At 25.9% G+C, this 21,816-nt stretch overlaps 1 protein-coding gene across 2 annotated transcripts in view; it reads left to right on the top strand.

The window, feature by feature from the left end:
- Positions 1-6,256: 6,256 nt before the first annotated feature.
- LOC145942505 (uncharacterized) overlaps positions 6,257-21,816 on the top strand; it is a 53,972-nt gene continuing 38,412 nt past the window's right edge. For both annotated transcript variants that reach the window (XM_083049302.1, XM_083049303.1), the window contains exon 1: positions 6,257-6,314. In XM_083049302.1, the coding sequence (XP_082905428.1) occupies positions 6,299-6,314 (16 nt within the window). In that variant the 5' untranslated portion in view covers positions 6,257-6,298. The remainder of the gene's footprint in view (positions 6,315-21,816) is intronic.

Consider the following 21,816-nt stretch of genomic DNA (forward strand, 5'->3'; position numbering starts at 1 on the left):
ATAAAACTAAATAATTTTTTAAATAATATATATGTTATTAAAATGTATTTAATATGTACATATATTCTTAACGGTAAACATTATAAAAATATTCACGAAAGCACATTTGTAAGTATATTTTTGAGTATTTGAACTGTTGAGTATTTGAACTGCACCTAAGTATATATATTATGATACATATATTATGATACATACATTATGATACATTAGATTCAATGTTATGTTATAAAGATAAAATTACAATTTTTAAACAAAATGTAATGTTTATGTAATGTTTTATTTTTTTTATTTGTGCTTGTCAAGACAATAATTTACTCAACAAATAATATACACATCATAGATCAATAAAATTTTAAGTAAAGTTTTAATTTTTTAGTTAATGAATTGGGTTAAAAGCTTGAAAATAATAATATTAGTCAGTGGATTACATTAACAGTCAATTTTATAAAAAAAAATTTTCTAAATTTTATTATTTAATTGCCAGACTAAATATATAAATTATATATAAATGACAATTGAGTTATTTTGGTTCATATTGATTTTTATTAATAGAAAATCCGCAAATCCTTTGATTAATATTTTGTATGGACTATGTACTAACTTTATTGCTAACATTATTGCTAATTTTACATGTGACAAATGAAACAAAATAGCTGTCAATAATCAATAAAAATCCTTTTGATATGTAAAAAAAAACAGAACTATACCTCAATTGTACAAAATAAATTTAGCGCTAGAAAAAGACTCTCTTATTTAAATTCTCAAGATGAATAAAATTCTCACTTTACCGCTTGCAAATATTTATGTTTATGTTCATATTTCCAACAAAAATATATATATATAATAATATTTTAACTATTTATTAATTATTTTGATTATAAATCTCAAATATTTTTTTATATTACATAAGTTATATTGTTTTAAAAATTTTATTTAATAAACATTTTTATAATTTTTTAAAAGTACCAAAATTTCGAAGATTTACTTTAAAATATTTTTTTATTTTTTATTATTTATTGTCATTATTTGTTATAATAATTATTTTATTAAAATATAATTATTATACAATTTTATAAATTATTGCAATATTTATAATGATTCTGACATTTAGTTTATAATAGTTTACATAATTTATATATTATCTACATAAAAAAGTCTCCTAACCTCATATATAATAGATAATGCGTAAATAATTCATATGAACGTAAATTTGAAATCTATGTCACAACCCTGGTAATATCTCGTCCCGTAACAGCAAACCGCGTATTTACACGCGAACCACCTAGTTGCGAGTATCTTTTGTTAGATTATCGGATTATCTTATTAACGGCTGGGGAGCAATCTTCTTAATAGGCTTAATCAATAGCTTAGGTCTCAATTCACTAATTTACAACCAAAAGAAAAAGTATGTAGCTGCTAATTGTATAATTTACATAATAAATTTTAATACAATTTAAATGCAACACATTAACTATGCAATACGTGAAAAATATAATACGTTAAAATTATTGCGAGTTATACAAGTTATCTTGTGTTGCAATCAAATGGGTTTATTGTTATAATAAGGAAAGTTTTTATTGTGACGATAATTTTTTATATTAAAATTATTTATTATTATTATTATTATTATTAATTATTTTATATTAATATTTCATTATTAATTAAAATATAATATGAATAAATCGTTATATAACAACGGCAAGTTTTTTTCGTATTAAATTTTTTAAATTTTTATATTTTTTGCAATATTTTTTTGTATATTACTTTTGCAAGAATAAAGTTTTAATAATATAGATAATTTAAATATACAAATTTAAATAATTTTTTATTTTAAATTAGCGCATTTTCTTTTATATTATAATTTTTTATAGGAAAGATAGATTTAAATAATACACAATAAAATAATACTTCTTTGCGTAATGCTTTTTTTGAGATATTAATATAATTATATAATAATTTTATATATAAACAAGTACTTAGAGTTTTCTATCACCTATTCTTGAAAAGGTAATTCTTTTCATATATCAGGAATCTAAATAGTGCATTACATAATTTAATGCATGTATAACTTAGAATTACATTTTGTATACTATAATGACAAAAGAAAAATAATTCCGCGAAAGTGTAAGTTAATGTTAACATTTACCTGTTTTTGTTCGATATATTTTTATTCACTTAATTAAAAATATTTTTATCACACAGGAGCTGCTTAATATATAATAAAAACTCATACAATTTTCGTACATTTTCCGTTATTAAAACATGCCAAAATCGATATCACGAGCAAAATAGCCTGCAGGAATCGTTATATGTATATAAAAGCTATTTTTTGTTTCTGAAAAGATTATATTAATAAAAATACATATATTATAGATATTTTTTAGCAAAACGGTAATATTTTTTACATGACATAGCATTATTATTTTTAATAACCTGTATGTCATTGTTAAAATTAAACTTTTAATTTTTTGTCATAAAATTGCAAATTTGTACATTTTATCGGCTTGAAGATGTGTAACAATAAGATAAAGTGATATGTACATTCACTATGCATTTGAATACTGCAGTAACTTTTATACATAAACTCACATTTATTTCATATATTTCTAGAAATATAAAATATTTGTCTCTCTGAAAAGTAAAATTTAAAATATATAAACTTAAAATATAAATTATAATACATATATTGTATATTCTCTGTTTATATCTAATAAATATAACTCAAGTCTATGACAAAATGATTTATGAATATGTTAATAAATTTATGAAATTATGTGAAAATTACTATAGAGAAAAAATTGCGAAATTTATTATTATTAATAATTTATTTTATATTAAGATAAGTTGTTTGAATGTGTGTTTCAATGTGTAAAAATAAACGTTTTTATAAGGCCTACGATTACTTGGTAATAGTTCTTTTTTCATGTCGTGTGCACATTTGCAGGGTAGACTGGACTTCAAGTTTAATGACACTATTCACGCGATGGAAGCCAGCAACAGTGCAATACCATTTTATTGTTCTATATACATATAAACAACTCAATACCTACACGCGCAATGCTCTCATTAATGTCACGTAACTGCTTATCACATCTTATTAAGTGCCAGGAAATTTGATTCTGGCCCCGATACAACCACAAGTTCTAGTTAAATGTGATGTATTACTTCATCAGTCATATTACAGATCGCCGTAACAATCGCGCTTTATATGCGGTAAAATCAACGTGTCAAATCGTCAAAATAACGTTGACCAACAAATAAGCGGTAATAGGTAACGATTGTGTGTATATATGTATGTGTGTATTATCAATAAATATTGTTATGAATCAATAAATATTATTGATAATTCTCTCTTTAGTAACATAAACTTTCTCTTAAAATTCCATATGTATATTTTTATTATCATACAAAGATATTGTATGTACGAGACACATTATTAATTGCTAATTTCAATGCATGACATTTCCAACACCTCATAAGAAAAATAATTTTGCTTTTTTCAATCGTAGATAAAATTTTGACAAACTGTACATTTTACAACGTTTTATAGCATTATATTGGTAATCTTAACTACATAAAAATTGATAATCTATCAATTATTAATATATCAAATATTTAAATATGTTTAAAAATTTATAGGTGACAATAAATTAAAATGCATGACTAATCTTTTTATTTCATAAATTTTTTTCATATTGTTTCGGTTTTATATTACGGATTTTATTGAAGATCTCAAGAATTTAAAGTTCTTTCATATTTTACAATCACTGTATATTTTACAATCTCCATAATAATATATACATTAATATTTATTTTCTAATTATTCATCTTCGTTAACTTAACAAATGAGCAAAAAAAATGTAATACACCATAAATATAAACAAATGTCAAAAAAAGTCAAGTATAAAAAGTCAAACACAGAAACCATTATATACGAGTTATTTCATGTCAACCGGGCCACCTGTCTGCCCAGAACAGATTGCAACTTAAAGATTTTTTCGGAAGTGCAAAATTTACTAATGGCGGATCTAACAGTGGATCTAATAGTGGATTTAAGGTATTCGTCGGAAGCACATTTATAAGACTGAGATATATTGCGCAGAAATATACTTACAATTAGTGTCTTCATAAAAATCGGACAACGGACTGGAGGTTGATAAAAAAAAACTAAGTTATTTCCAAATACAACCTTCTAAGGGTTGGATCCGCCATTTTGGCTCGGCCATTTTGAATTTCTCGATTTGAGCAAAGGATTCGTAATCAATGATTTCAAAAACCCTTATGAGGTCGTTTTTGAGCGAACTCAATTTGTAATTTGATGTCACCGCTGTCAACCTTTTCCTTAATGAAATAGAGTGATAGGTATCTATATGCTTTGTTCTAGGTCTAGCCACTATTTTAGGATAACTCGATTGCTCCCTTCTTGTCACTCAAAATAACAGTAAATGTTGAAATCATGAACGGTTCGAAATCGTTAGTCAATACACACAATCAAAGTGCCTCCTGGCACGTAGTTGAAAGTGTCTATATATTCGGCCTTCATAGTGGAGAGTGCTACGGAACCTTGCTTCTTGCTTTGCCATATGATCGGGCCTCCCTAAAACATAAAAACGTTACCCGTAATGGAGTGATGGCTGTCGGTGTCGTTAGCCCAGTCCGCGTCGTAATAACCGAGACATTCTCCGGATCCTTCTGTTACGACTGAATTCAAGTTTTGCGTCCGACGTACTCTTAAGATACCTAAAGACATGCTTCACTGCCGATCAATGTCCTTTTCTAGATTCTGCATCTAGCGACTGTAAGGAAGTTAATGGCAAATCTTATATCTGTACTCTGACTGGCGTACAGAAGACTGCCTATTGCCTCTCGATACGGGATCTTGTTCATTTCGCGAATCTTCCGAACTCTTTGGCTCCATTTCGTTGCTCAATTTGTTATGAGATCGAAAGTCGAAACTGGTTTACACTCGTCCATACCAAACTTCTAGCATTCTTTGAATGTACGTGATCCAGCCAAATTTTCTCTGCCTTACGATCTCTGGTAATGTTCATGCCTAAGTTCATCTCGAAAAAGTAAATATTTTACTTCTTCGAGATCTTTCATATCGAATTTCTGAGACAGTTTCCTTTTTAGGAAAACTTTCATTTTCTGGTTATTAGCCAGTAAGTTATCGACGTAGAATAGCGATGATTACAAGACTCTTGTTGTCTTGTTTAAAATACACGCAAGAGTCAGCCTGTGATCTTTTAAATCCCATATCTGTCAACGTGTCGTGGAGTTTCTTGTTCCAAGTTCGTCCGTTCTGTCCGTTCAGTCTAGTGGATTTTTGGAGTTACCACATTTTCTTTTTTTCTCCGAGTTTTACAGGTTCTTCTGACGGTTTTACGTATATCTCCTCTCGACGTCCACGTGCAGGTAGGCTGTCGTCATGTCTACTTGATCCATGTATAAATCATGTTTGCCAAAGCGCACAGGAATCGGATCGATGTATATGCACTACTGGAGAATACGTTTTATTTCGTGGTCGATTCCCTCAATTTGGCTACAGCCTCTGACAACCAGTCTTGCTTTGTAATTTTATTTGTTCGTTTTATTTATTCGGTAGCGTCTTGTTTTGTTTTGAATATCCACTTCGTGTTGAGTGCTCTTTTATATTTTTCGGCAGATCAACCAATATCTAGATTGTACCGTTTCTGGCAAGAGAATAGCATTTTTTTTCCATGGCCATTATCCATTTTGCGCTGTGACGAATTTGTAGCTTGTGACGAATTTGTAGCTTCCTCTAAGTTCTCCGGATCTGTTACATCGTTGCTCAATATAAAATATGTGATGTAATCGCATTTTTTTATTAGTTTGGGCGGTCGCGCAGACCTGCGAAGCGGTGCAGTTTCGTCGACATTTTGGACACTATCAGTTCTCGGAGTATTTGGACAATATCTCAGAGTCAGTTTCTTCGTTTTCTCTACGTTCTCGCTCTACGTCATTTTCTGCCAGCTCGTTCTGCGGATCATCGTCCTCGGAAAATTGAATGACATTTTGATTTTTGTCGTTTCTATATTTATGATTCTCCAAAAAAAATTACATCGCGACTTCTCGTAACTTTCTTTGTTTCAGGATCCATGAGCCGGTGATCAATCTTCACAGAAAGGGGATAAAAATCTTCACAGTAGCCCACGAACAGAAGCTCTTCTCCAATTTTTGTCGCAATTCTTTTAACACATGGGCATAAGCTCTGCAACCGAAGTTCTCAAATGTGTTAGACTCGGAATCGAAGTTTTATTTCTGATACTAGAGTTTGATGATCTGTTTATTAGGTAAATAGTGCCACTGCTTCAGCCCAGTAAATCTTTGATAGTTCAGCTTCAAACATCATTTTTTTTGCTACTTACTTACTTTTAGATTTTACATACAGAAAAACTGTATTAACAATTTATTAATTACTAATAACTACTTTCAATAAACATTATTTATCTTATCTTTATAGTAACAAAGTTGAAAATGTGTTACATTATTACACTTTCAATGTAAACCTTTATTTGTCAAAAGACACTATCAAAAACCAATAGAATTAACTGCAAACGCTGTTATTGGTTAAAAAATGGATGCTTTCCAACAACGGAACACAATCATACACTAATACAGTATTCACAATATCGACTTGTAATTCGAATATTGCTTAGTTTTTTTATCTCACTGCCAGAGTGCAGGACAGTCACTTTACATAACTTTTCCAAATTTTTAAATTTTTTAAAATCTTTTAAATTTCTTTAAAAGTTTATCTCCTTTTTTATTTACTTTTGGAATATTCTATAGGAAATCACTATGTAGGAAAAAATTAAACCAAATGTAAAAATATTGGTATCCATGGAGTGATACAAAATCCATGGAGACGACACAGTCGAACATAGCATTTTAGCTGAGTACGATTGTATCGACTTGTGTTGTTGTATAGTTGGAAAATACTGAATCATACACTAGATTACACAATGTCGCCTGTGTACGATGCTGGAAAGCACCCAATGATAATGTGTATCTAACTGCATAGAGCTTATACTAATAAAGGGATCTTGCCTATATGTCAACCATAGGCAAGTCCGCGCAAAGAGGATTAACAAAGAGATGGATATTCTGTCTCAATTGTAGCCTTTCACTCCTAAGAGAGGATAAGAAGTGCAGAACCACGAGCGCGGAGTTAGCAAAAATAACTTAACTATTATCATTTATAATTTTGATGCGAATGTTGTTAATGTTATTAATGTGTTAATTCCAATAGAATAGGCCTGTCATATATGTTCTATATTATATCAATAATGTATTATTCATTTCTGATGTTTCATTTTTAGATGTCTTATTTTAATTTTACTTGTTGGTCTTATTATTATTATTCTTTAATAACATTATTATATTTTTATTATTATTATATTTATCTTTAATTATATCGTAATTATACGAAGAAATTTAAGCAGATGTTGCACTATTTTTGATATGACTGTGAGCCTTGAGAATTAAACCACAAATGATATTATAGATAAAAGTCGCAAAAGAGTGCAGTGGACTGTTTATTATAATACAATACGCAGAAAGTAATCCAGCTTGTGAATCTTTAGCAACCTATAAACTCTCCACACAGCAATTTAATATTGCAGCAATATAGCAATAATATTATAATATTGAGTAATATTACGTGGCAATATATCAGTAATATTGCATAAATATTGCTGTAATATGAAATGTCCGCAGAAATCCATCGCTGAAATCTTTCTGCGATATTTCAGTAATATTTCGATAATATATCTATACCCCTACAGCACGATATATGATGGAATATTGTTTTGCAAGATTGGAATATTCCGTACAATATTCCTAAAAGCTTGCAATAATATGTCTGCTCCCAAATAATATTGTGCAATATTTCTGCAATAATGCTGATATATATTTTCTGCAACATGAATATAATAATATTTATAAAATATTGCAGAATATTTCTTATTTCTGATTTTCTTCATTCATTCGGACATTTATTTATCCGATTTTTGAATAATCAGTTTAATATCTGAGTTTCCTGTGTTGGAATTGTATCAAAAAATTAAACTGATAAAAATATTTAATTCTAATAGCCACTTTTGGCATGCTTTATATAATTCTCGTGACAAAACTTAAATACGAGATAAATAGCGCGTCGTGCGTCACATAACGAAAAATAAAAGAACTATATGATTGCATTTATAATATATTAGTAATATTTTGCAATATCTCCAATAAAATATTAACTTATAATATATGCACAATATTGCTGCAATATTTGTAATATTGAAATATTTATGCAATATTCTAGCAATATTTCGTTCTGTAGGGGAGTCTATATTCACCAAAGAAACACAAATAACATATATAACATTACAATATGACTCAAAATAATACTACAAAATAATTTATATATTGCATATGAAAAATGCAATATCAAAATTACGTAACATTCTTTGATATCACAAAAATTGCAGTATACGATATATCACATTATGATATTTATACGATATTGCATAATATTACAGTGTAATACATTACATGGTAATATTTGCAAAATATTGTAATAATATTTTAAAATCATATATCACACAGCAATATAATATAAATATTACAAAATATTATATTGTGATATATCACACTGTAATATTTCAGTAATATTTCCGTAATATTTCATTCTTATTCTAATATTACCGCAATATTGTAATATCACTGTAATATTATTGCAATATCACATGCTGTGTGTCAATAAAACACCATCAGTACAATTAAAATGCCTGTATTTTCCGACATCAATGTAATTCAATCTTTCCCATCTTGTAAGAATATCATGGAGACTGTTAATGATTTTTCTCTGGAATCTATTCTAACTATTGCTTAGATATTATTGTCATTGAGGAGTCAAAATTTTATTTAGATAAGTCTAATCTCTTTAGAAATACTTATCTAAATAAATGTATGTTTATCATGTATGTTTATCTGAACTTTTCAAGAGTATGCATTTGCTCTTATCAGTCTTAGTGAATAATATGTCGGAATTTTTAGACATGAATGTGTTCGTCACTAGTTAATTGTTAGCGAAAGATTTTGCTACAGAGATGTCAATAAGTTTTTTAATTATTAGAAAGACTGCTTCTATCTGTGGCATGTATAATAGAAGAAAGCTTGTCAATACTGTGCTCCATGCTCTTCAAAAATTTCATGATGGTTTTGTTCTTATTGTTACCAAGTAAACAAAAATTGCCGCCTAAATAATATCTTATTTATCATATCCTAAAAATTCAATTTAGCCTATTAAAAATGCAGTGACATTTTGTGCAAATATTTTCGATTTTTTTATGCTTACATACTATTAAACAAATAATTAAAACATCTAAGAATATTGTTCGCACGTCTATAGTGATAGACAAACAGTAATAGAGACAATCAGAATCATGGAAAACTGTATCATGGAAAGCAAATAACATGGAAAACGTCTGCACAAAATGCTGGCATGCTACCGCATTCTTCAATGTGCCAAATTGACATTTTATGCTATGAAAAATATAAATAGGATATTATTTCAAATCATGTTTAAAAAAGAACCTGATAGTACAAAAGATATATAAAGAAAATTCTTCTCAAAGCCAAATTTTTGAAAGTTAAATGTTAAAAGTATCAGAATCGATAATTTATGCGTTGACATTAAAAAAAAGTAAATAATAATATTTTATTCCGCTTATATATTAAATGCACCTATTTTTTGAAGTGATCGAATCAAATATTAAAAGCATAATGTTTAATATATTCAAAAATAAGTTATTAGGGGAAACAAAATGCTTAATTTTATAGTAGTAATCGATAAAAAATAATCCAGATATATCAGCTTTTTCTTTTTATTATTTCGAGTAATACATATTATATATTTCTATATGCATTTGAAAAAATTTGAAATGTAGTTAGATACATTTAAAAATTATTGTATCTAATTATCTGTATTTAATTATTTATTAAAAATTAGTGTCTGTACTCTATATCTAATTATATTTTCTTTTAAAATATCTGTAATTGCATCTAAATCTAAATATTTAAAAAATGTATCTCTTACAACACTGTCTGCAAGAAATTAATCTATTTCTGCCAGTTATTAAGAATTAGTTTTGCAACTGTTTGCGATTATACACATTTCTGAAACTCGTTGAGAAACTCGTTAACGGTAAATTAATAGACTTTCTTATTAATCGAAAAATTATTTATAAATATTTTATATATAAATGTCCACTGTAATAATTTTATTTTATTTAAATATTTTAAATTAAATATAAAATGTAGGAAAGTGATTAAGATTATACATATATCTCAGTGACTAAGCGTCTGCTATACTTCAAAATATAAATTATTCAGAATTTTATTCTCCGCAAAGATATATTCTTAGTGATATATTTAAAAATTGAAAAATAATTGATGAAATATTTTCTTCTGTAAATATTTATCAAAAAAAAGTATTAAATTTTTATTTTTATTTTCCACAATTCTAATATTATTATTTTATATGTAAATTTATTGTCATGATTTTTTATGTATATAATATGTATATTTTAATTTTAAAAACAAAGAAAGGCTTGAATGTCAAAAAGTTTCGGTAACTCGATTACGTTGACATTTTAAAAAATTGAATAATAATATATTGTGCCGCCTATATTAAATGCCCCATTTTATAAAGTGGTCGACATAAAATTCTATTATTATTACTTTTATAAAAAAGTTAATTTAATTATAAAATTTTATAATTAAAATATTTTTATAAATTAAATAATAAAACATATTAAAACAACACACAAAATACGCACTTTTTTATACAATTGTATTCTCTGAACAACAATTTTTTTATAAGCGCGTAAACTTTTTTGAAAATATAATATTTTAATGTTATAGACAGAATAGAACTCTTGAAACAATGATAGGTAATAAGATTTTATTTTTCTGGCCGTTGACGAATGTTAGATATTCCACTACTGTTTTGAAACTGAAAATCAATTAGCGAATAATTTTGCTAACACAATTCTATAGGATCCTTAAGAAGTAAAAATAAATTTATATATTGCATATGGCAATATGGCATAACACAAATAGAGCTAGAAAATTTCATTGTTAGGTTTGCAAACTTACTACTGTTTATAAGATATAACATAGAAGATATTGATTAATAATGAACAACAATATTGTGTGCTTATCATGTCAGTTAGTGCCACCGTGCTACAATGTGGAAATAATTATGTCATATTGTAAATAATAGGCAGAAATCTATTTTGAAATATAAATATTTTTCATTTGAATACAGTACTAAATTTCTGATATGAGATTAAAAAATGTCTCAATATTTATATTGTTTTGAAATTAATTTTTTTTTTAATTTTTGATTAATATTTAGAATTTAAAGTTATATATCTTTTCGTAAAAGTCTGAATTTGTGTATAAAATATAAGCCATTACAGTTAAAAATTTTTACTGTAACGATTTTTATTATTTCTGTTCTGATTTCAATATATTTTTGATTAACATTTGGCATCAATAATGAGATCTTCTTTATAACTAATAAAGAAAAGCTTTATTATTAATAACTTTAAATATTTATTTAAAGTTAGCTTTATTATTAATAACTTTAAAGCATATGTAAGATTTTTAGATTTATATTAAAAACTTAAAATTTAATTTAATAAATCTCCATATAGTAAAATCAAATAACACAATAATCAAAAAATCAAATAACAATAATCTTGTTAATATATTGCACATTAAATATTGTGTTTATAAATTTAGAAATTAAAAAAATAATTCTTACATATATTATGTATATTTTTAAAATTGCCTTTAATTTTTTATTATTATTAATACATGAGAATAATTTCAAAAAATTATCTGTTTTTATTTTATTTTTGTTTCATCATTTCTGTAAATTATTTTTACACATACATGTACATACATATATTTGTAAGCTATTAATACAAGAAAGTTATATCACTAAAGAGATAATTCAAAAAAAATTAATTGTTTTATAAAAAAATTTCTTGCGCATGCTATCAGAAATTTTTAAGTGTTATTATGACTCAAAAGATTTCCAAAGTTATAAATTCGTTCTTATATGGAATTATATTCCAATATTTGCATATTTTCAGTATCAGAGTCAACAATAATATAACATAATAAATGTAGTTTATATTAGTATCGATTCATAAACACAATTTATCTTCAACTGGTTAGCAACTATTTTTTCAATCATGTTATCATCTATTTTTCTAATCAAATGCTTTTTAGTAATTTAAACGTGTCATAAAGTGTTTTCTGAATCATAATAAACTGATAAATTATATAACGATTTTTACAATATATGTTTTAAAATGTTTTCAAAGTTTTTATATAATAACTATAAAAAAATACAAATTTCATATAATAAAAAAAGATTGTTTCAGCCAACAAAGATTGTTTCAATAACGTTACATTTTGAAGGTGGATATAATATAGTCTATGCTTCAATTCTCTTCCTATTTAAAGACGCAAATAAAATACTATTTTACTAAAAAAGATAGAGTAATAATTAAAATTAATTCTTTTTACTCCAAAGAAAAGTAAAAATGGCAAATGAAAATAATTAATTTTTCGACAGAATAGTTGATTGGCTCCTTTTTTTGGCAATCTGATATTTTCAGCATGAAAATTAATAATTAAGTCTTAAAAGAAAATTCTGCTGAAATCTTCTTAAATTAAAGTCATTTATCTATTTTTATAGTCTAAAACTTAATTTACGGTTTATTTTAGCCTATAATTTACGTTAATAACTCATTATATTCATAAAAAGAAAACTCGTTCAAATTCATATAAAAAAATATACTTGCAATACGATTGTATATTTTAGAATTATTCTGTATACTTAAATGATAAAGATTTTACGCATAGAGCTTGGCTTCATATTGTCTTATGGAGTATTATTGTTCGCTTGAATATTCAATAGACATATTTACTTCCACATGGTGAGTGCATCACGTACGTACATTGCATGTCATCACCAGGAAGCTCCGTAAATTGACATTTGCCATTTGTGTCTGGAGGTTAAAGCGGAACTGCCACAGTTCTTGAATTCGTTAGAAGAACAAAAATATTAAAATTATAAAGAAATGTAAAAATAACATGTTATGTGTGCGAGAATCTAAAAAAAATCGTTTTCTATATAAATCTATTTTATAACTTAACCTTAACCCATGTCGTAGTATAGAGATGTAACATCTCTTTATAACTATAACTATAAATGTTTCTTTGCATAAAATATATGCATAAAAAACGACCAACTATGTCAAATATAAAAATGCTTTAGATATATATGTTATTACGTTTTTTAAAAGTTTTGAGGTTACTAAATGCAAATCGGATGTCAAAATAAATTCGAAATATCGCACTTAATATAGAATATATTTATATATATATTTCTTGCTCTCTTAATATCTCCCATGATTAAATTTATTAATTTTATTTTTTATATTTAAATAAATATTATTTTAAAGAATATGTATATATGTATATGTATATATTTGTTTTGTAATTTTCTGCTACTTACAATTAACAAATAACTAACTTGTAATATTTGTTTCGCTGCACATCTGCAAACGCTTATTTATTATATGTATATAGAAATACTTGTTTTTTTTTTTAAATTATAAAAGATTTTATTTTAAGAAAATTTGCAAAAAAATTATTATTTGTTAACTTGAAAGACAACTCGATAATTACAATATGTGCATTAATAGATATTAATTTTTTGAATCTTCTAAAATATTATGAACATATATATCTAAAGTATATAATTTTCCAAACTTTTTTCAACTAACATGAAAGCGTTTACATTATAATCTAAAGCTTTCAGCGTCCTTTCAGATAGCTATTGATTACACAGACTGCTTATATGCAGGAACAAGTTTCGCCTCTAATTTATCTTCTAGTTACTATTCTTTTTTTCGTTTTTGTCTCTTTCTTCTTTCCTTTTCATTTTCCTTTCTCTAATAACAGCGGCTATGTGTTATAAATACCTGTTTCGCTATTCCTGAACTATATAAACTACTTGGTAAGCTTGCAAATGGCTGCCCACTGTCTGCGCCATGCAGTAATGACATTGAAATATATACTTTCCAAGTAACAGAAGGAACATCTTCTAAATATTCTAGTTCTATCGTACCAATGCCTTTGCGCTTGAAATTAATAAAATGTCATGATATGTTGGCACGATTAGAGAAACAGTGACACAATTGAAGAATAATGCAATATTATAATGAATTGAATATTAAACAATTATCTTAAAAAATAATACTAGTTTAGCCAAAAATTATTTTAAACCAGACAAAGTGTTTCTTATAGATTTTTGGATGCTGAAAATGATACAAACCAAATTTCACTAGCACATCAGATTTCCAAAATAATTGAGGTTTAATGTGTAAAAAATAATTTTTTACAATATTTAAGATTTTTTTTGTAAAAAAGGTTAAAGTTATCTGTGAAAAGTTTGATCAAATATCATGAATGTATTGTTCATCCCTTATAAAATGCATTTTTTAATTTCAATATCTTATTTTTTAGCCATGTTTTATGAAAGATTAAAACTGGAAACTATTCATATGAAGATGCTTCTGAGGAAAAAAAGTTTTTTCCAAAAATGATTTTATCATTATTTGTCTTCCTTTAGATCATACAACTTTTGTCTGGAACATTTTTTCGAAAAATTCAAGGTGGGCAATTAAAATGAGATACCCTATATACATATAAATATACATTTAGTGAAATCTATCACGATAAGTTACACTGTGTATGTATGTTCTAAACTACAAATTATGAGTATAATTATATGACTTCATCATCATAGACGGAATATTTGCTATCTCTGCAAAACTCTGTGTTTAAATACATCCTAACATAACAAAAAAGTGAGATATTGAAATAAAAAAAATGCATTTTATAGGGGATGAACAATATATTTATAATATCTATTTAGAATTTCCAAATAACGTTAACTTTTTTCACAAAAAAATCTTAAATGTTGCAAAAAAACCATTTTTTGCATATTAAACCTCAATTATTTCGGAAATCTAACTGCTGGTGAAAATTGGCTTGCGGCATCGTTTTTAGCATCCAAAAATCTATAAGAAACACCTTGTCTGGTTTAAAATAATGAAAAAAAATATTGTTTTGTGACTATAATTATTATTCTTCAAATTAAATATCCTAAGAATATTGAATATCAAAAGTTAATATCTTTTTGGGCTGGATATTAATGCGATTCAGTAATCTTAAAATGTTAATTTGTTTATTTTAATCTTACTTTGTATACAAATTAAATTTTTTTAATTGCTACATATTTATACATCATTATAATGCAATAACGGGCCCCTATAATTTCGATTATGAACAGCTTTATTTTGCCAACAGTTTCGATTGCTTACCGAATATTATTACGCATATTTAATAATTTAAAATATAAATTTTATACAGGACATTATTGCACGTATTGTGCGTACAAAATAAAAAAATCATATCAACACTTTGCACAAAAAGTATTATTGCTTACATGTACTTTGTACACGTGACATTAATACGCACATACAGATTGCGCACACGACTACATTGCATTCTTAAAAAAATTAAGTAATTATATTCTGGTTGCCGCAGTCATTACCAATAATCTTGATCTTGATATACTAAGTTTGACAATAAAGTTTACAAACTCATCACAGTACCATTGCTACATATCTTATTGCTGATTATCACTATATGGTCCCTTTCAAAGTAGCTCCCTTAAGAAGTTACACATCGATGCTAGTGCTTTTTCACCTTTCGAAGCAGTTTTGGAACTGTTGTTGTGAAATAGTCTTCAAAGTTGCCATCAGGTTATCCTCGTACGAGTCTTTAGTCTGGATTTTTAACTCACAATCAGAAGCGAATAACAGTGTTGAAACATTCTCTCTGTTCGCCAGATCTAGCTCTATAACTTTCTTTCCTAAAGATAAAGGAAACATTGAAAAAAGCGCTCTTTTATGACATTGATGACATTGATGACATTGATGATATTTATGACATTAAGGAGCTGGCATCGGTGTAGCTTCCCAAAAGGATTACTTTGAAAGAGTAACATAGTGATGAACATAGTAATCAACAATAAGATATGTAGCAATTGTATCCTGATGAATTCGTAAACATTATTGTCAGAGCTATTATGTTTCGTCAAGATCATAACTTTCATCAATTTTCAAAAGGTTTTAGTCGGCGCTTATTATTTACTTAATCATAAAAATTGTATCAATGCAAAAAAAGAAGGCACACGCAAACCCATGTGGAATTATACAGTTATAGATATCGTCACACTGAAAGCACTAGGTAATGGAGAGAACCTTGTTTTGTATGAAAAGTTAGAAATCTGTAAAATCATACAATTATATAGATCTCATCACGTCAAAAACGCCAAACAATGTCGGATAAACTTTGCTTTGGACAGAAAATTGAAAACCCTGTTGAATCATATAATTACAGACTTTGTTTTGCACTGAAAGCAACACGTGATGTATAGAAATTTCATATTTTATATGAAAATAAATCAAAGAAAAAAATAACGAACAATAGTATAGAAAAAAAAAACAAAAGTATAGAGTATTAAAAAAAAGTATTAAAAAAGTGTAGAAAAAAGAAAAACTACTACAGGAAAAAATTCTACGGGAAATGTAATAGAAGGGGAGATAAAAAAAAAGGTGTTTTAGAAGAAAAACATAGATTATTACAGAGGCAGCAACAAGAGAACAGAATACATATTCTTATATGTATATCTCAATATATCTATAGTATAGGTATTTTTATTGTATCATGAATAAAAAATTCATGATACAATAAAAATACCTATACTATAGATATATTGAGATATACATATAAGAAGGAAAAGAAAAGAAAAGAATATAAAGAAAATAACATAAGAAGAAGTTTAAATTGGAAAGTAAAATGCGAATGACTAGATATTGGAAAGGAAATGAGCTGAAAAAATTTAGAATTTATAGTTGAGAAGAGAAAAGTAGACTATATGTAGACTATAGAGAGATCCATAGAAAAAGAGAAAGGAAAATAAATATAAAAAAAAAAGACAAAACTTTATGTGTGGTAGAGGAAATAAGAATGGTAAAATGACAGCTACAAATAAGAAAAGAGAAAACAAATATATAAATAAAGAAAATATAAAGTATATGGAAAAAATTTTTTTTAATGTATAAATGAAGGGAGTGGAGAAAAAAATTGTAAAAAAAGAGAAAGAATAAGAGAAATGGCAGAGGGAAAATAACAAAATAAAAAAAAGAAGTGAGAAAAGAAGGAAAAAAAAGAAAAAGAAAAGGAAGAAAAAAGGATAAAAACAGAGAGAAAAGAAGTAGTAAATAAAGACTAACAAACGTGCATATTACTAATATTATTGCTACTAATATACATTTTAATTATAATAATAAAACAATTTTTTTTTAATTAAGTAAAATAAAATTAGAGTTAAAATCATATAATATATATTTAAATATGCAATGTAATTTTATAATCAGTAAAAATATAGCTAATCTAAAAATAAATATTAAATTTTATTTGTAAATATAATTAAAATTATAATTACAGAAATATTTTTAAAATTAATTAATTTAATAAAATAAATGAATGTAATTATTTTATTCTTATTTTATTTATTATTAATTAAAATATAAAAATGCATTATATGATAATTATAAATTAATATAACATGTATTTCTAAATAATAATAATAATAATAATAATAATAATAATGAATATTAATGATTATATAAATAATAAAAAATATGACATGTATTTCTATATTCTATAATTCTACAGATAGATTTGTGACTTTTTGCGCAAAGCGAGATCCATATGATATTCTACAGTACTTAAAAGCTATTCCTTATTTTATTATATTATCTGCTTTTGACTTCACATTATCGGGCAATATGCGATTATCTTATTTCGCGCAAAAAGTTGCAAGTCTACGTGGAATACAATTATTGATCTCGTGTCGCACTGAAAGCATCGGACGATGGATTATACTTCGTGCGAAAAGTTACAAACCCATGAAAGTTTTTTAACTTCCTGTTGTTAATAAAGAGATATAAATTTTTATAAACTTGTGGGATTTGTGTGAATTACGAATCTATGTTAGTATCTATTAAGTACGCGTAATAATACGCATATAAATTCTGTTCAATATTGAATTTTCCATTATCAGCCTACATTCGAACTTTGATTTGCATAAATCTGTTGATAACTTTTTAATGAGCAACAAGTAAACTGTTTAAAGATTACTCAGAAACAGAACTTTGACAATATATGTCATTGATGAGGAGTGCAATAAAGATTTATCACAGCTTGAATATGAGAGTTGTGTTTATCATTTAACATCATAAATGTATTTAATATAAAATTTATTACTGTTTTATTTAAAAAAAGGCATTTTGCTCAATACAGATTGACATTACTGAAACTGTAACGAAGCACTTAGCAACTGCTTATTGCATATTACATACTTTTTCTTAAAAACAACTATGTTTCTTCTTTACACCAATTAATTTCTCTCATTATATTGTGCATAAAAGTATTGAAATAAGATAATCGAAAAATGATTATTATACGAGATATTTCACAGTTCATATAAAATTGTGTCAAATTAAAGTATAAAATATTTCATAATTATTCATTTTTTAGCCATCCTACTCTTTTAAACTTTTAATGCGAAAAATATTGCAAGAAATTAATTTATAAGGGAAAGTACGCTAAATCGTACATTTCGTTAAATTGTACCTCTACTGTATTTCTTAAACAGAATTAAAATATTTTAGGGTGTTAACGCTGTTGTATCGCAGCTAGACAGAGTATTCAAATGTTTGTTTCTTTCTCAAGCGATTCGTTAATAAGTGACGTTCATAAATTTATTTTATGTGATTTTTATGTAATATTTGGCACCCGTATCTAAGCTATCACATTGAAAAAGATAAACAATTAATATTAAAATAAATATTATTAAAGTATTTTTTCTATTTAATCCTGTATATGGAAGCGTTGAAAAATCAGTAAAATGTTTTGATTATTTTTTATTCACAAATTTGATAAAACAATGGAAATTCGGTAAAACGTACCACAAACTTTTTCCTATATCATACTGATACGATTTACTAAATTAATTTTTTTACTTAGGCATTAGTTTTTTTTCTTTATATTTAAATGGACAACTGAAGAAAATATCAAATTTTATAATTATATTAAGATAATACTTATTTATATTTTTGTGTGATACAAAAACTATTTTTGTTAAATTTTTGAAGAGAATTTATGATTATAAACATGACATTCTTATAGATATGTTTTGTTGCAGACTAAGAGAACTTTTGTAGAAAATATAATTTCATTTTTGTTACAATTTTTTTAATTTTTTTGTTAGAGGTACGATTTAAAAACTCATGGGTACAATTTAGCAAACCAGTATTGTAAATTGTACCAAATGCTACTTTTTTTAATTTTTAATTTACGATACGAAACAATGATAAATTTAAGTTAATGTTTAGCATATGTCGTTGACAAAGAACCATAGTTTTAAATGAAAAAAAAAATTGTCATTTCTTTGATAGTTTTATTGCAATTTTAATATTACCTTAGGGTAATATTATAATTTACCTTAGGAGGTACGATGGAGTATACTTTCCCCTAATATGTATTGTGTGTGTGCGTGCATTACATATTTTGTTCTTAATTCTGTAAATTATAAATCGTCTAAAGTGTGAGCTTGAAACATGGCTTCAAGTTACGAAGTAAATCTTATCATGAGCACGAACATAGCGAACACACTATCTCGAGTTGAATCTCGTCACAAGCATTTTAGTGTTATGCGACTTAACTTGCAGCATCTCATCACAGGAGTAAGAGTATATGTTTCAGTGGACAGTGCACACAAGTCGTGCCTCGAACAGATAATATATAAACTTCATGACGTGAATGTATAAACTACGTACATACATGGCTGAAGCAAAATTTAGACCGCAAAATTGTTTGCGAGGACATGAGAAAATACTTAGCTCGATAGAAATGTAAATATAAACGTATAGCTCAGCTCGAGTTTTTAGATGCATAATTTAAACATTGCTTAAGTGTTCATTATAATGAAAAGTCTATATAATATAAATTCTCATAAATAATTTAATAAATGTTACATCGGTTTTTATTGATTTATAGTTTAATTATATTTAAATATAAACAAATAGTAGATAATAAATTCAATTAAAATAACACTTTTATGTTTAATTTATTATGTTTTCTAATATCAATAAGTCTCTTATTTTTTTATCACTAGTGATCAAAAAAATATAAAATTTTTATTCAAGAACACATAACTATATTTCCTTTATTTATAAAGAAACTCACAATAAATTTTGTATGCTGAATAATATCCAAACCACAAGTATCTTTTACATCGGATGTTTCAAAGATTCTATCAAAAATTGAGGAAAACTTGAAATCTTCCTGTTTATAAATAACCATCTTTATACTAGGAAAAATAAAATTAATAATTTTGCAATGATAAATTATTACTTTTAGATTAGTATGCGACAAATTGTTGTGACGCCAATTTAAGATTAGTAGAACAATGTATCACACACTCTCACTATAAGTCATTGCAAATTTCATTAATATCACATCACAGTCTTCACTAAGATATGACATGGATTTTGTGAATAGCTTAAGAACAAAAATTACAAAATATACAGAGTTCTGTAATAATTGTTCCATTTCTCATGTCCAGATAGAGCGGGTTAAATCGAGTAGGAAAATCCTAGTACCATTTTGCGATTTTTGCAATAATTAATAAGAAATTAATTAAAAAAGATTAATTTAAGAAATAAAGTTATCCGGGAATTACCGGACACACTGTATAATACAAACTGCTTTGTTTTAATATTATTTATCAATCAAGCTATTTTTACTAATTTTGAAAATGTTAATTTGCATAATATGTCAATATTAATCAATCAAATCCACACTTAAAAAACATCAAAATCCACTAATATAATAATGTAATATACCAATCCGATAATATGTAATGCAAAATCATCAGATCAATAAATAATTGGCACTTATTTTATTGATAGAACTCTCGATAGTAAAATCATTAAAATTTTTTACGAAATATATTGTACATTATGAGATTTACTAGAAGACGTACGTACCATTACGCATTCGTGTATCATTTCCAAATTAATTTATATTAATTTATATTATTAACTTATATAATTAATTTATATTAATTTATATTTATATATATATATATATCAATTAATTTGAAAAAATTTCTGACTAAATTCAAATTAGATTTATTATATTAAAAAATATCTATGAAAATAATCTCTTGCCAAAAATTTTGAAATCTATAAATTTTTTCAAAAAAAATTTTTTTTGAAACATTGATATCTCGAAAACTATTGATCGTAGTGCATCATATTTTGCGACATTCTTTTTTCTTATTGTTAATAAAAAATCTACCAAACAGATCTATCTAATTGAGAGAGAGAGAGAGAGAGAAGTCCCGAAAATAATATTCTTCCCTAATCGAACACTTCAAACAGGTTTTATAATGTAAAAAATAGAATGAACAAAGCCGAATATCTCGAAACTATTTAGGTTAATTTTAGGATATATATATTTATATACTCGTCAGAAAATTAAAGCATTACTTCGAATTAATGAAAAATTTATGAA

Source organism: Prenolepis imparis, unplaced genomic scaffold, assembly GCF_030444845.1.
Source record: "Prenolepis imparis isolate NDT839.2.m4 unplaced genomic scaffold, iyPreImpa1.0 SCAF_11, whole genome shotgun sequence".
Taxonomy (NCBI): domain Eukaryota; kingdom Metazoa; phylum Arthropoda; class Insecta; order Hymenoptera; family Formicidae; genus Prenolepis; species Prenolepis imparis.